At 39.9% G+C, this 15,764-nt stretch overlaps 1 protein-coding gene across 1 annotated transcript; it reads left to right on the top strand.

The window, feature by feature from the left end:
* The first annotated feature begins 2,353 nt into the window (after window positions 1-2,353).
* rab32a (RAB32a, member RAS oncogene family) lies at window positions 2,354-15,629 on the top strand. Its single transcript, XM_068577753.1, has 3 exons — window positions 2,354-2,698; window positions 11,813-12,090; window positions 14,399-15,629. The coding sequence occupies exons 1-3, from the start codon at window positions 2,485-2,487 to the stop codon at window positions 14,546-14,548; spliced, it is 642 nt and encodes a 213-aa protein (XP_068433854.1). The 5' UTR covers window positions 2,354-2,484; the 3' UTR covers window positions 14,549-15,629.
* Window positions 15,630-15,764: the final 135 nt, after the last annotated feature.

Raw genomic sequence — 15,764 nt, 5'->3', positions numbered from 1 at the left:
ATATATATATATATATATATATATATATATATATATATATATATATATATATATATATATATATATATATATACAGACACCTATTGTACACCATTATTTTATTTTCATTTCAAGTTTTTAGCATTCATATTTTGCTCCGTCATTTGGCTTGCTTGTATGTATTACTCTGTGTATACAAGTAAGGGGTTAATCAATGTTATAAGTAGAAAAACACTAGGAATCATCCATGTGTGCTCACATTGCTGAAGGGCTGTCAGTGATCAAAGCCTTTCTATAAAATGTAAACTGGGAAGAGTGCCAAAACTAGTCAGCTCTCATGCCAAATTGTGATGAATTAAGCAGCACAGAATCATAATGAAGGATGTAGCTATGGTTATCGTAATGGCAGTGCAATTAAATGGTCTGGGAGAGACAAAGGGAAAGACAAACACATGTCAATGTGTATATACTCTATGAGCACTGTAAGATACAACCAGGGTCCAAACTGGTTCTTAAGACCGCAGTAGCTGAAGTGTATTTCATGCCAGATTTTGATTAGCTTTGCTCCTCTCTGCTGCACACGTACAGGTCTTTTCATGTGTGTAGCAGTCGCAGCTGCATCGGAAATTATTCGCTTATCGCCTTCTTTCATTGATCAATTTAACTTTCCGCTTACCCTCATCTGACCTCATCGCAATTAAAGTATACAAATATATTAATTTAAAAAAAGGGCAGTAAGTTGGTTGATTATTACTTTTATGTGTTGCGAGATGTGCAACAAAATATGATCACTGAACTGAGATTCTGCTAAAGACTTCTGCTGTATGATATATGAAATGGATATAATGTGCCAATCAAAGTTGTTATCAACCTACATCCCCGCTTTCAACTTTTACAGTGTAACTGATACAGGTTAGCGTGATTGTAGATGATGGCGATGTTGTTTATTTAGTTTACACTCAATCATAACTCTGAAAACAAACTTTATGAGCATGGGACGTGATAAAAGAACTACTTTTGCTTTCCATGCCGTGTTGATATTTCTCATGTTTTCTGAGTTTGCTGTGTCATTGTAATGAAAAACACAGTACTTGTACAAGTTCTCAAGTTTGTAATACTGTTAAGCCATCTCTTGTTTTTCACACAGGTGGTATGTTTGTAATACTGATAAATGTTTCTATATTTAGAATGTCAAGAGAAAAAAAAAGAGTTTATACATTTTGAAACTATCCTCAGATACTTGTCAAAGAGCAGTGTGTTTGGTTTTTGGGTAACTTTTAAGCTAACTTGGTCAACTGTATCCTCTTGAAAATATTCAGTTGTAAAGGTAACCAATGATTAGTTGCTTCTTGTAATGAGATTATACATGTTTCAATTTTGCTTAAATTTTGCATTATAAACTTAAGTAGTTTACTTGCGGTTAACTTTCTTAGTTCATTATCTATAAGAATGACAATTATTTCAAAGTACAAGACTATACAGTACATAGTGAAAGTGTATTGTATTTCCAAATGTTTTTAGTCTATTATAGTGTAAGTTGTTAAATGATTTTATCCAGTGTAAAATATACGAGGGTGCCACTTGTTTAACACTGTCAACTCTAGAGTGAAATAGGCCTTTATGTTTTGGGCAAGCTGAACAATGCTGTAAAATAAAACTATTTCTATTAAGAAGACTGATTACTGCCTACAACAGCCTGAAAACTAGGTTGTCATTAGGTTCAACTGCAAACAGACTTAGCTCAATATTAACCAACATATATTTTGGGGGCAATGAGGGATCCTCGAGAGGTTTTCAAAGCATTTCAAGCTAAATTAGAAAGTTCACATGTACTTAAAAATGTGTTTTACTAATTATTACTTCACCTATATGTTTAAGCTTCACTGTGAGCCTTTTACACTAAAAGGCTTTTTTTCATATTCAGCTAAAGAGGAAAACGTTTTTCTGAGTTCATCCTAAACCCTACTTTAAGATGTCGGCATATGAGCATGATTTAGTAACATAACAACTAGTTTTAAGCAAATATTTAACTTACACGTGTACGCTGGAAACTTGAACCCGTGCACATAAAATATATATTACTATCTCCCAAAAATATAAAAGATTGAAGAGAAATATATGAAACATGTATTATTCATTCCACATACACACAAAACAATACAAAACAAATATTTGGTTGTCTACTGGATGGTAAAGACACGTTACTTGACAAAGTTGAGGCTTTTTCTGTGAACATAGAAAGGATACTCAAACTTCCTCCTCGCGCAACTCAAGTTCCTTCCATTTCCGGGTCCTATGACTTATCCGGTGGTTGCTGAGCTGCAGCAGCAGGAGAAGGAGGAGGAGAATAATAATAAGGGGGGAGACACTAATATCCGTTGCATCTGGCCCTCAGCCCTCTCGCCTGCCCTAGTCCCGCTGCACATCACCACGGGAAGCATACATGAGCGAGAAAGCAGCCGCTGCCTGAGTTTCGAGAAAAGTTGTCTGCGTCAGTGTCCCAGCATGGCCGGGGGCTCGGTGTTGGAGTGCAAGGAGTACTTGTTCAAAGTGCTCGTCATCGGGGAATTAGGCGTCGGGAAAACCAGCATCATCAAACGCTACGTGCACCAGCTGTTCTCGCAGCACTACAGGGCGACGATCGGAGTCGACTTTGCACTTAAAGTCATCAACTGGGACAGCAAAACGCTGGTTCGGTTACAGCTGTGGGACATCGCAGGTAAGGAGAGCGCTCGCGCACTTCACTCGCGTTATCGGGTGGTTTCACTTTCAATGTGTGTCACGCTTCACTTTAGTGGGGGAATTGTAACGCGTTGGCCAAGAGATCAGAGAGATGTTTCACGATGAGACGGTGCGTTTTAATCACGGCCTTAGTTGTATTCAATGAACAAGATGTAACCGTGTAAATTCCCACGAACTTCAAAGTAGCACGGTAGGGATTTCCAGCAGAAAAGACCGGTTGATCACGTCTTTTCCACTTCATGATCACAGCAGCCCATAATTGCCAGTGGAATGTAGGTCACGTTGTTATTACCGACTGAGCTCCGCCCCCTCCACGAAACTCCCCACAACAATATACTCTTGTCATATTTTCTCTTGGGGATTACAATGTGCAATACGTGACTTAACTGGCACTTGCGTTTGTTCCTCTGCAGCATTCCACGTTGCAAAGTCATTGTGATGCTCTTCAAACGTCATTGTCCAGTTGTGACCCTGGTGCATTTATGAGAAGGTTTCAGTTCCATAGATTCTGCCTCACTTCCTTCACTTGGCTTCACACAGCAACCTGTGCTTTGCTCCAGCAGCTTGAGCAAGCAAGCGCAGAGAAGTCAGAGCAGTGCAAACACAAGTTTCTTACATGCAGGCAACTACTCAAACTCTCCCTGTTTGTTCATCTCCCCGCACAACATCAAAATTTCACACCGCAAACAGAGGAGTCTGAGAACAGCATGCTTGAGAGGACAGGTGAGGGAGGAAGTGAGAGGCAGACAAACCAGCAAACTCAATGACTGGCTTTTAAATGTCGACCAAGCTGACGAATGATCAGCAGGAATCTGGAGTTGTGGGTGGCTAAAGGCTGTCTGTGATGTGTCCCATTAGCCTTTCTTTCTTCATGCTAGAATGTCTTCAGAGCCCAAAATACATCTTACATTAAGGCCTGGTCATATAAACTGTAACTCATAAGGCAGATTTACACGGGATATTTTTATGTTTGGTGGTATGAGATCACATGGCTTCAGGGCTCTTTTTACTTTATATTGTGTGGGAGGGCTGTGGTTGACGGATTGTCTTTAAATAGTTGTCATGTTCGAATAATCTGCAAATTATGTTATCAATTTATTTATTAATTGTCAGATGGATTGAAATGTCAGAAAATGGTGAAAAGTGGTCTTCACAAAACAAGGTCGACATATTTAATTTCCTGGTTTTGTCTGACCCAGAGTCAAAAACCCCAAAGATTCCAATAAAATATGCAAATCTTCCCATTTGAGAACCTGGAATTAACTACTACTAAAAACTACTTAAAAACCCCAAAACAAAGTAGTAATGGATGATCAAAATGTTCTGGCTATGAAGTAACACTTTCAGAAATGTTGCAACTGTAATGCCAAAATGCCTAATAATGATTATGGCTGCTGTCGTTAAGATTGGACTTTGTGCTCACACGTTATGGTGCGTTTTCTCTTCCAGTAGAAGGATATCACAGCTTCATGTTAATTGGCCCATAGCAACCAAAAGATTTACAAGTAATCCTCTACTGTATCTGACTCCAAGTCATGGGTTTCCAGAGTTGATGCACATGCCAGAGCTGCAGATGCTTGGGTAACCAGTGTAGGGGTATTCCATTTTCCCAACGGTTGAAATTCACCATGTGCAAGTGATTTAGCATCACATGCACTGCAGAGAATAGAGACTGTTTCCTCATACATGCTGCTCAGATTGTCCTGGCCTGAAGTGGCAGGGATAGTGTCTTTCTCAGCTGTTGTGGGTCATATCTATTGTCTACATACTGTATGTACACTCTAATTAAAAGAATAAGTTCACATATTTTCAAGTCTGTCTTCACAAAAGTCGCATGCCCATACTGTATGTTCACGAGGGCGTGCAAGTATTGTGAGGAGTCCGACTTGAAAAATGTCAACATATCCTTTTTTTCCTTTTTTTGTATTTTGTTGAAAGACAAACATGATCAGCCCTGCCTCTAGATATGTTGAGTTCATCCGTATGAATGTCACCATGTTTGCGCAGGTCCTTCCTCTCCCTCAATCAAACCAGCCTCATATGCTGAGACAGATCAGGACAGATGGTCAGAGTACTGCTGTTTTTATATTTCTTACATGGCTTACAGCGGTGATAGAAAGTGGGTGGACAGTTTGTGTTTGTGTGTGTGTGTGTGTGTGTGTGTGTGTGTGTGTGTGTGTGTGTGTGTGTGTGTGTGTGTGTGTGTGTGTGTGTGTGTGTGTGTGTGTGTGGTCAGTCGGCACAGACTGATTGGCGATGTGGGCTACATTCCCCCGCTGTCACTTGGGCAACACAAGCTCTGCGTGCAGATGCGTCTGTGCTCCTCGGTCAGAGGATCTGCAAAGGTAAATAAAACACTGACGCACACACTTGACTAGATCGATATGATGAAGACAAAGGGAACACGCTTGCTTGTATTAGACTAACAGAAAACACACACACACACACTGTGACCAGAAAGAAAGTTTGTGGTTAGATGACACTGATACTAAACCCTTTTATTTACACCTACACTGAGGTCTGGCCTAAGGACACTTCCCGGATAAAATAAGTAATGGAACGTGGGTGTGAAAGAGCAAAAGCTGGAGGTATATTTGCAGAGTCATTAAGACCAGCACTTAAGCCATTTAATCGTGCAGAAAAAGAAGGAAGAAATATCCTCATGGCAACGCTAAGGGCAACTTCTGAGTTGCGTTGACTTTTACCAACCATACTGATGATTACAGTCTGGGAGGAATGACGGTAATCAGAGGCTTCTACGAGATGGTTGCACCATGAACGTCACCATGTGAAGTTTGAAGCTCTTACCACCCCTTTACACCCCAAATTGCTAGTCTCTCCTGGATTCGTCTGTGCCATTGGACAGAATGATTACCACCATGGCAAAGTGTAGAAAAAGCCTGCACCTTGTCGCAGCAACCGTTGCTGAGGGAAAACCCCAATTTCACATTGACCCCTGACACTCGCAGGAAGAACGCCCTCAACTTTCCACGATTTAATTAATTTAATTTATTTTTCGAAATTTTTCCAGTCTTTTGTCCAACATTGGCTTTTGTATATAATACTGGATGCATTTACATTTTTCAGGCTTCTGGAAATCCTGTTTAAACCAAGCCCACAACACCTGTGACAATGTAGGCATGATTTGTTTTAACCCTCTGAGAACCCGGCCAACATCACTGTCATAAGCAGTAGTCTCAGTTTTAATGCATGTTAATGGTTTAAATGGGTCTTGTGTAATACTTACACAACAAAGAGAGTGTAAATCTCGTAAAGAGATTATGTCAGTCTGGTGCACATTGATCACGATAAGCATACATGACAAAAGAACTATTCTTGTCTTTATTTCTTACACACAGATTACCATCTAATATTATAAAGTATATTTATTGCATGAATACGCTGTAATTAAATGGACAGCTTAGCTATTTACTGAATTTGATTGACTCTCATTGGGACTTACGATCACTATAAGCAAATTATTCAAGCTGTGTGTGTGTGGTGTGTGAGAGTGTGTGTGTGTGGTGTGTGAGAGTGTGTGTGTGTGTGATTCTGTCCCAAGATTTTTGATAAGCGGGTTCATTCCACTGTATTCATATTTTGAGCCTAATTCCGGCAACTTTGCGCCAAAGCTTTATGTTGATCAGCCCCCACTAGCCCTTTCGGCTGAAGGGGAAACAAAGGTCACATCATACCCCTTAAAGACAGGAATTTTCCCTCGATGCAGACTCTGTTCAGTGCTAAAAGCCGCTTTAAGCTGGAGTAAGTTCTCACATGCTACTCGGAGGAATTTGAACGTGCCAGTCATGTGTTGTTCACTCTCTCCTTTCCAGCTTGTCCTGAAGACTACCTTAATGAGTGGAGCCAGTGTTGTCTTTTTTGGAGTTGTTGGGAGGGCGTGTGGGGAAGTTTCAAAGCCAGTTGCCTCCTAACAACAGACGGAGGCTGCTGCTGTTGCTACTGCCGTGTCTGGCTTGGACAGTTTCTATGGTAACCCGCCCACAGGATAGCAATATGTACGACCGTATAGAGGAAACTGGGGTTACCACGGCTATGGATAATGATGAGACTCTTATTTCTGTTTCTCCCACACAAATGAAGATGATAAAGTGGCTGCAACTAAACAGATTATTTTTCATCGTGCAGTTCTGTAAGCACAGATTTCTTAAGATTTCACATGTTGATACCGTACGTGAGGTCATCAGTGGGGAAGTCTTTGGAACTCCCTAACAGATCACCGTCTTTCATTACGGGCAGATTCAGGCAATAGACAATAGAGAACTTTGGTTTGCAGGGACGTTGAGCGTTTGAGGCAACAGCACCCGTCTTTGTTCTCTCTGCAGTCTCATGCTCCTCTGTGGCTTTCAGTGAGTAAATACTCTGTTGTTCACACGGCCCATTCCTGTGATTTCTGCTGATTGGGTTAGCAGCATATGAAAGTCATTAATGCTTTTCATACAATTATACTTGTTCTTCAATTAAATGGAGATTGCTTCATTGAATTTCCACATTTGGGTCGCTGGTTCCAGCGACTTCAATGGGAGGATTTTATGTTTTGCTTTGTCAAACATAATAGGGTTGCGCCACTATTCAAATGTATATAAATCACAATTCCTGTTAAAGGTGAAATGTGAATTGAACTGTTAGATGTCCTGGCCAACACTTCTTATTCTACAGAAGAAAACGCAGGCAGCAAATGCGTCTTGTGAAATCTTCTGGTTGTTGTTGTTCTAGGTACATAGCGGTCTCATAGTTTTTATTCTATGTTTTCTGCCAAAAGAATACAAATGTAATTTAGCTCATCTCTGGTACAGCTAAGAAGCTGTGCACTGTCCCTGTCAAATAAATACATAAATAATACTGTTATTAAAAGTGTCACTGTTTTCTAACATAGAAACATCAGGCATTATTTCATTAATAGAGACGATATTCAGTCTATCCATAGTTTGTTTTGTTGTTGTCAACAAAGCCCATGAAATAATCGAAGCCGACAATGAACTGATCCTGCTAACATCTTCTGTGTATCAAAAGCTGGTTAAAGCGTATTCCTTTGTGCCTTAGCAGTCTATTTTTGACCAACACATATTTAAAAACGCATCTATGAGGCACAATATTGCAATGAGTGACCCGTTCAATAGATTTTGATGAACATGTAGCACTCTTGTTTATTTTAAGTAATTTACATTTTTACGGTGACACAGTTATAAATAATCAGCTTTGTTTCGAAAAATGATTTAACCTCTTGTTGACCTGTTTTTGCAGATTCATATCTTCAGTAAGAACTTGTGGGTTTGGGGCCGAGTGCCAGAGACTAAATCTAAGTCAAAGTCAAGTCTTGGAAGACATGCTAACGCAATGCTATTTTCTGTCTTTCCATGGGATTTCTTTGTCAAGCAGAATTGTTTGAATATCACCAGTGCCAACATGATGCACACTGATGCCATTCAACAAAGAGGGCTTTTGTTTCACAAAGCACTCAAGAGTAGTGCAGAATATTGTGTTGCACTTCAGCATCAGGACTGGAAATGTAGTAAATGCAACTGAACGATTATCAGGACTTGACACTTTAAAAGGTCAGGCATCATGGGATTAGCTGTCATTTTATATTAATGAGTTCTGTGTGGAAACCCAGCACCTTTTTTTTTATCAATACCCCAAATAACTCATTACAGCATGTAGCAGCGGTCAGGTGTGTACGTGTTAGCGTGTGTGTACCTACGTGCGAGCTTGTGTGTACGTGCACATGTGCAACTGCAATCACATGGGTGATATTGATTGATATAATCGCCCCATCCCGCCTTTTCTCCCCCAGGAGGAGAGAGGTTGAGTCCCCTGACTGGATGTGCTTGCACATCGACCCAGCTATAAGGACCGGACGTGTCAGAAACTCAAGTGAAGTGTTGAATGTAGACGATGTCAAACCCTAGCCTCAGTTCCTAGTGTAAATGTATGATCACTCTTACTCTCAAGATTCATTACCTTCTTTTTTTTAAATATATATAAAGTCGGAAGATACGAGTGGCATTAAGGATGTACACAACCAGCTTCTTAAGGCAAGGCTGTGTTTGCTGGCTAACTCTGCAAGTCTACACTTAATTTGTTACCTGTTGCTAGTCCAAGGTGACAAAAGCTTTTGTCAAAAGCTATTTCAGCTATTGTCCCATTGTTGGTCCATGTCTTCACCAGAGCATTATGGATGTCATGAAAGTCGGTATGTAGTAACTAGTCTGCTCACTCCTTGTTGCTCTGTTCTTGGTGATGCACCATTGTGCTGAGCGGAATAAAACATTGTAGACCTCTATTCTTTAAATTCTGGTGACTATTCAGTCCCTCCATTCTGGCTAAACATTAAGCTGGGCTGAGTCAAACCCTTCCAATAGAGAAAAATAAAAAAACGCGTACCTTGAAAACAATTAAGACATTATTTCTTTCTATATTCTGCCTTTGTCTCTACTCTGCTGAATGTATGAGTTCTACAAAGCCTGGAAATTAAAGCCTTTTTCAGTCTATCGGCTCTTTATCCCACTGTGTCGCGTCTCTGGTGAATTCACCTGGGGTTATAACAGCTAAAATTAGACTCTCAATTATGAGCAATTACCGTCAGGCCTGTAGGCCCCACAGTGTATTCACTCTCTCGCTCGCACCCGCACTGCGCCACACCATTCCAGTGGTTGGGTAAGAACCCACAGTAAAGGGAAAGTATCCTGGGAGAAGCTGTGCTCACTGTTCCTCAACCCTGTTCTTGGTTCATTTTCTGACTCTAATTCAGCTCCAGTGGTTGCAAACTGCTTAATTCACTGGACGATTAGGTTTCTTATATTGGACCAGTGTAGCGTGAATATGTGCTAAATCTGTAAAAAAGCAACCACAAGTCATTAAGAAACCTGACGTTACTGCAGAGACTGAATCTAAATTGAAGTTACCCCGGAAAAAAAATCACTTGCTTGTAATCTGACAAATTTTAGACTGCAACTGACTCTGAGTTATAAATGCTTTTGGATGCTGCTAAAGGTGTGTTCAGATCCGAAAACTAAAAGAGAGCTATGCTTTGATTAAGAATCTGAATCTTGTGCAATAGAACTGATGATGGCACACAAAAGCTCAAAAAACAGGAATCATATTTGGAACCTTTCGCAAGATCGCGTGTGTGTTTGTGTTGGAAAAACAAGTTTTTATGCAAAGAAAAAACACTGCTGTCATCAAAAAAGAGTAAAATCAACCATGACCCTCTCGCTTCTTGTCTGAAACATAGTAGACATCATTTTAACCATGAACATGAAACATTTTGCATTTCCAACGGTCTTGGTTACAGATTATGATCAAAATTATATCCTGTGCATGCTTGTATTCACTTCCTCTTTCGGTTACTAACGGACCTGTTACATCACAGTGTTTATAACAGGAGGAGTCTGGTAATGCCTTTATCAACAAATCCCATGAAAAGACCAAAACCAAGAAAGAATCAAACCCAATAATAAGTGTTGGCGGTATAGCCAAAGCGTGAGATGCTCTGTGCCGTAGACCAACATAGTTCAAAAGCTATTTAAAAATGTAACCAGTTCTCTTTCTTTGAACCTTTGCCGCGACTGCAAAAAGTCCCCAATGACTCTACTGTTTGTAAAAACTACATTGCTCAGCTGCATCTGGTCTTAGTTTAAAGTGAAAGCAAGTATTTGTGGTCCATCTTCTAAACAGCATGGAGAGAAAAAATGGAGAAGGGCCCAGCTGTTTCTCATGATTACAGATTTACATGAAGCAATCTGGGGCAGAAATCAAGGGATCTTTTTTATTAGAAAGGGATGCTTGAAAGTGAGATGTCGGCCAAGTGTTACCAGATACAGCTTTCACCAGTTGAACTGCTGATTATAGATTATCTATACCCCAATCTGGTTTTGGGCTGCACACCTCAATGCACACTGAATTTTTCATTCTCACCTCGAGCGCCTGTTTCCTCTTAAAGGTTTCGTTTTAAGTGTGCCAATTAAAACTACCCAGCAGAACTCTGACTTTTGTGGATTTTGGCCAATCTCGCTGATGGTCTTGTTTTACTTATAAAGGCTGTTTCATGACCAGTTCAAAGTACCTTGCATAACTTTTAAAGTATCAAAATGACCATAGAAAATTGTATTAATTGTGACTATAGTTATTAAACCCTTGTGTCTGTAGTCATTTCCCATAATGTGATGGCATCTAAAAGAAACTGAATGCATTTCAAATACAACATAACAATGTTAAATGCCTCTAATTGATTTTTAAATACTCGGTGGGATGTGAATACATTCAGTAGATTTAAAAATATATAAAATAAGTAGATGTGGTAGTCCAGAAGAGACTCTGATTGATAGTGACACCACATATCCTGCTGGTAACTCCCCTCTCTTTGCCTTTTGTGAAGTATCATCTCAGATTTTCTCAGAGAACGACGACAGAGAAAGGGCTTATTATTATGGCAGATTACTTCTGCCGTTCTCTGTGCAGATTAGGCCCATGGCAAATTAGGAAAAGTAGGTTGGATTTTTAGAGGAGAAAAATTGTTAAGCTCTCACAGAGTTGAGACAAAATGGAGGAAGAAATGATCAGGGAAATGAAAGATGTAAGTATCCTTTAATTAGGGTTGTGGGTATTGGATCCAGAAGACATGTCCATATGATTTAAGCAGACGTCCTCTGTTCATTTTGTAGCGGGTCTCTGGGTCCCTGTCACCTGCACAGACAGTATTGGTATATTGCAAGCTTTAGCTATTGAAAGAACATTTTAGTAGTTGCGTATATGATCAAAATATATATATAAAAAAATTATGAACGGCAAATCCAGTCTCAGTGCAGAGTCTCTCCAGGTGCCGACCTTAAACCATAAGATGGTGTTGTGTTTCCAGAGGCTAGTGATCACTTATCCATGATCAGGGAGTGATAGGGTGGGAAAATATAATGGCGTTCTAGGCAATTAAACTGATGAGATCGTCTGGTTTTTTTTTTGTGTCTCAGATGTTGCGGTAAGTCATGACATGGTGCACCCTCTTTTACTCATTTAGCTCTTAGCTGCTTTGTAAAAAATGTAAGTATTCCACTAAATTCTCCTCCTATCCACTCAGGTCAGGAACGATTTGGGAACATGACGCGAGTGTACTACAAGGAGGCCGTGGGGGCCTTCGTGGTGTTCGATGTGACGAGAGGCTCCACGTTTGAAGCGGTGTCCAAATGGAAGCATGACCTGGACAGCAAGGTGAAGCTGGCTAATGGCAACCCCATCCCCTCAGTGCTGCTCGCCAATAAATGCGACCAGAAGAAAGAGAACTCCAACAACACGGCCCTCATGGACAATTTCTGCAAAGAGACTGGCTTTCTGGGCTGGTTTGAAACCTCAGCTAAGGTGAACGATCAATACATTCAACGGAGATTCTGTAGATGTTTATTGAGGTTACATTGTGGTTACTCTACATTCAACAACATGGAATTAGCAAAGTGAGAGCTCATGAATGCTGGCTGAAATATCTTGCATACTGAGGATGCGTTTCTCCTTCAGAGCTTCTTGAGTCATGGTCCGTCTGTGACTAGTAATGTCTTCAAATCTTATTTTACTCAACGTGACTTAAGTTTGAGGCAAATCAGATGTGATAAGAGCTTGGAAATGCCCACACAGTTGAGTCAGAATAAAAGGAGCCACTGTCATTTTAATGCAATACATTTCTCCATTTACTGAATGACTTGTTCACTTCTCATGACAGGAAATCCTCAAGGCCCCTTTTGGAATGGTGTAATCATACTGGTTTCTCTGTGGCAATTGTGAAATGGTCACATGAAGTAACTCACCACTGACTTGACGTACAGTGTTAATACTGGCAGTTTGTAGATGTCTAGTATAAATATCAAATTGAGACTATAAATCTCTGAAATGTTTTTTCAGCATTGTATCAATGATACTGTATAAAATTGGTGACAGTACATTTGTAAAGAGCACTTTTTTTTCTCCTGCTGTCTTTGCCATGTATGTATGTATGTATGTATGTATGTATGTATGTATGTATGTATGTATGTATGTATGTATGTATGTATGTATGTGTATTGTTTGGATTCATCACTTGTTCTTGAGTGGTGTTGTATTAGTGGTGGTGGTGGTCTCGAAAAGAGGACATGTCCGGGAAAAAAGAGGACATCTGGTCACACAAGTGTAAACGTACCAGAAATTACATAGTACTTATAGCAAATCTACTGACTTTGTTTCCACAGCTGTTAGTCTGTGTTGTGAGGCATACTCTCACTGCAATAAAATAAAACTCATCCGCAGGTAACCTGATGGAAACACGAAAGGCTGATGCAAAAAAAGGCTGCCAGCTCATGCTCAGTGACACGCCACTTTCTTTGTGAGGTGCAGTTGTGTCTGACAAACGCTCGAATCACAGAAAAGTCAAATGTCCATCCTCTTCACGATAAGACTCCAGTGAAAAGCTTCCTCACGTGCTTCCATCCCCTGCTTTGCCTTCACATTTGTGTCTTTTTCAATGAGCCAAAAGACGCGTGCAAACACAGCCGTCTGCATTTTAAACCAAAACCGTCTTTCATACTTCCATGTTGAGGAATGCTGTGATGGGTTTTGGCAGCAGGAGTAAACTTCGTTAACTCATTCCAAATATCCTTAGGCCCTGCAGCCATGTCACGTGTTGTGTCATGTGAAGTGAGTGAGTGTGTGTGGGTGTGTGTGTGTGTGTGTGTGTGTGTGTGGTGTGTGCAAAGCCTTCCTGGCCTTCTCCTTTCTGTGAGTGCAATGAAGTGTTGTTGTTTTGAGTGCCTGTCACGTCATTTATGAACTCAACCTACATCAAAGTGTCAGTGAGGACCAAACTTTCTTTCAGTTTGAAGTGACAGAACACATTTCCTAAGGTGGCGCAAAAGAATAACTCATCATAGTCATGCTCAAATGTTGAGGTGCTGTTAATTTTCTGTGGTCCTAATCGGTCTTTGCTGTGATGTAATCAACAACTTAAGCTCCCTTATTGAGATGTTCATCTGGTTCTGATGGGCAGACGCACTTTGTTCATTGAAACATCATCAAAATGTAAAAGTGATGGAGACAATTCTCAGAATCTTTTCATTTTCACATGCACTTCCAATCAATTAACAGATTGGGTCAGTACATTTGGGCGAATACTATACCTTTTTTGATTCTTACCAGATATGAAATGATTTTCTAAATTGAAAATAAATTAGATTTGTGTTACTAATTTAATTTATTTTTTAACAAGCATCTACAAATATATTGGCTAAGGAATCTCGTACCCAAGGTTCCTTAGCCTCTTTGTAAACATGATTGTTCCTATAGAGTCTGAAGAAAGACCATTAATAATCATTAGCTCTTCCACCCATGGGATGGCTGCGTGAAGGACAAAAGCAAATGGCGTATTTACCTTGTCTCCGCTGGCCTCAGACCTTTGCTTTAACGTACTATCTTGTTTTCAATAGGTTACGTAGACTTCCGTAGCAATTCTGAAAAGATGCATGAAGGCCTGTGATTCCTCCAGTTAAATGTACTATAGCAAGCTGAGGTGACTAATGTCTGAATAGTCACTAAGGTGTAAAAGTACAACATTTATTGCAGTCACTGTTCTTTTGATATTTAAAACACAATAAATATAATGTTTAAAAAATTGTCTGATCACCACTCTGTTTTGACCTTTTCCTAGGACAACATCAACGTGGACGAGGCAGCACATTTTCTGGTAGAGAGTATCTTGGCTAATGACAAAGGGTTGCCGTATGAGGAGAGCAATGGCGACCGGATCAAACTGGACCAGGAGACTGTGGCTGCCGAGAGCAAGTCAGGCTGCTGTTGACACTCAATCTATTCAAATTAGCCACCCGCCTCCCTTTGGCGGGGTCCAACCCGAGCACCCGGCCTGTGGCTCTCAGCCTTCTACTGCAGCGTCTCTGAGGAACGTTAATTCTTGGGTCTTCAAAGCTCCTGAATCTTCTCCTCTCTCCACTGATGCCCATTCGACTTGCACATCCAAGTGTTTCATTGAAGTTCTCTCAGCTTAATTTTATCTTAAAGTTGTTTCAAATGATATCACTGCCTCCATAAAGCCATTTCCTTTTTTGTCTCACACCCCTAAACCTCAGCATCTTAATTATTGTGTTTTTCTCAGTGCCCATTTCCCTGATTGTGTATTGAACCATCAACTATAAATCCCATCCAGCTCACTACAATTGAACCCTGCGGCTCCATGTTAACCTGACGGCCTCTGCAGCCCCGGACTACACCACGCCTGAGAAGGGGTGGGAACTAAACAGAAATTGGCAAAACGCAATCTAAAATACACGAAGCCTCTTATTTTCTGTTAGTTTGGTCCATTCTCGCTTAGTATCTTTGTCATTTAGCATTAATCTTGTGAAACAAGACACTTTATTGTTCAATGTTGAAAATTTTCTTCTATTCAAATGAATGGACATTATTGACTATCAGTCTTTTACCACACACACATATTTGTGTTTCTGGCTGTTCTTTAGACAACTGTGTAAAACATAAGCAAACCTTGTAGTTAAGTATTGAAAGTCTTATCTTATCTCGTATGGTTGTCATAAATTTTTGTCGTCTTGCCATATTTTCTCTGACATTATGTGCCATAATACAGATTATGTAAATTGGACGGGAACAGTTTTTGTTATTCACTCAAATATTCTAGTAATGGTACTATATCAGACACCAGTATGAAAATGTGGATCTGCTTCACGGTTTGTGTTTTTTTTATGTGTTGGGTCATGAATTATGAAATTGGTGAGATACGGAATCAGACAGAGGACTACACTCTCTTGTACATTAGTGTTCATGTTCAAATTAAATATGAAGGATTTTTTTTTTTAAAACATTGAGTTGAGATTAAGTTTACATGTGAAAATACATTGAATATACAAGACCAAAATAGAATAAACATTTTAACAGATTTTGGTTGTCTCAGTTGAAATGTAATTTATTTGAATGCATTAATCATGTGTGAGTGTGAGAGAAGACATGTAGTAATTGGTATTTTCTTACAAGCATATAGACTTCTT

The sequence above is a fragment of the Clinocottus analis genome, unplaced genomic scaffold (assembly GCF_023055335.1).
Source record: "Clinocottus analis isolate CAN_PGR_092001 unplaced genomic scaffold, fCliAna1.0.p SCAF_15, whole genome shotgun sequence".
NCBI classification, from domain to species: Eukaryota; Metazoa; Chordata; class Actinopteri; order Perciformes; family Cottidae; genus Clinocottus; species Clinocottus analis.
This window is presented reverse-complemented; position numbering and strand designations above follow the sequence as displayed.

Excerpts from the sequence above, each read along its gene's own strand:
- rab32a (XM_068577753.1), top strand. The coding sequence starts at position 2,485 with ATGGCCGGGGGCTCGGTGTTGGAGTGCAAGGAGTACTTGTTCAAAGTG. Across the intron at positions 2,699-11,812 it reads ACAGCTGTGGGACATCGCAG|GTCAGGAACGATTTGGGAAC; the intron begins GTAAGGAGAGCG and ends CTATCCACTCAG. Across the intron at positions 12,091-14,398 it reads GGTTTGAAACCTCAGCTAAG|GACAACATCAACGTGGACGA; the intron begins GTGAACGATCAA and ends ACCTTTTCCTAG.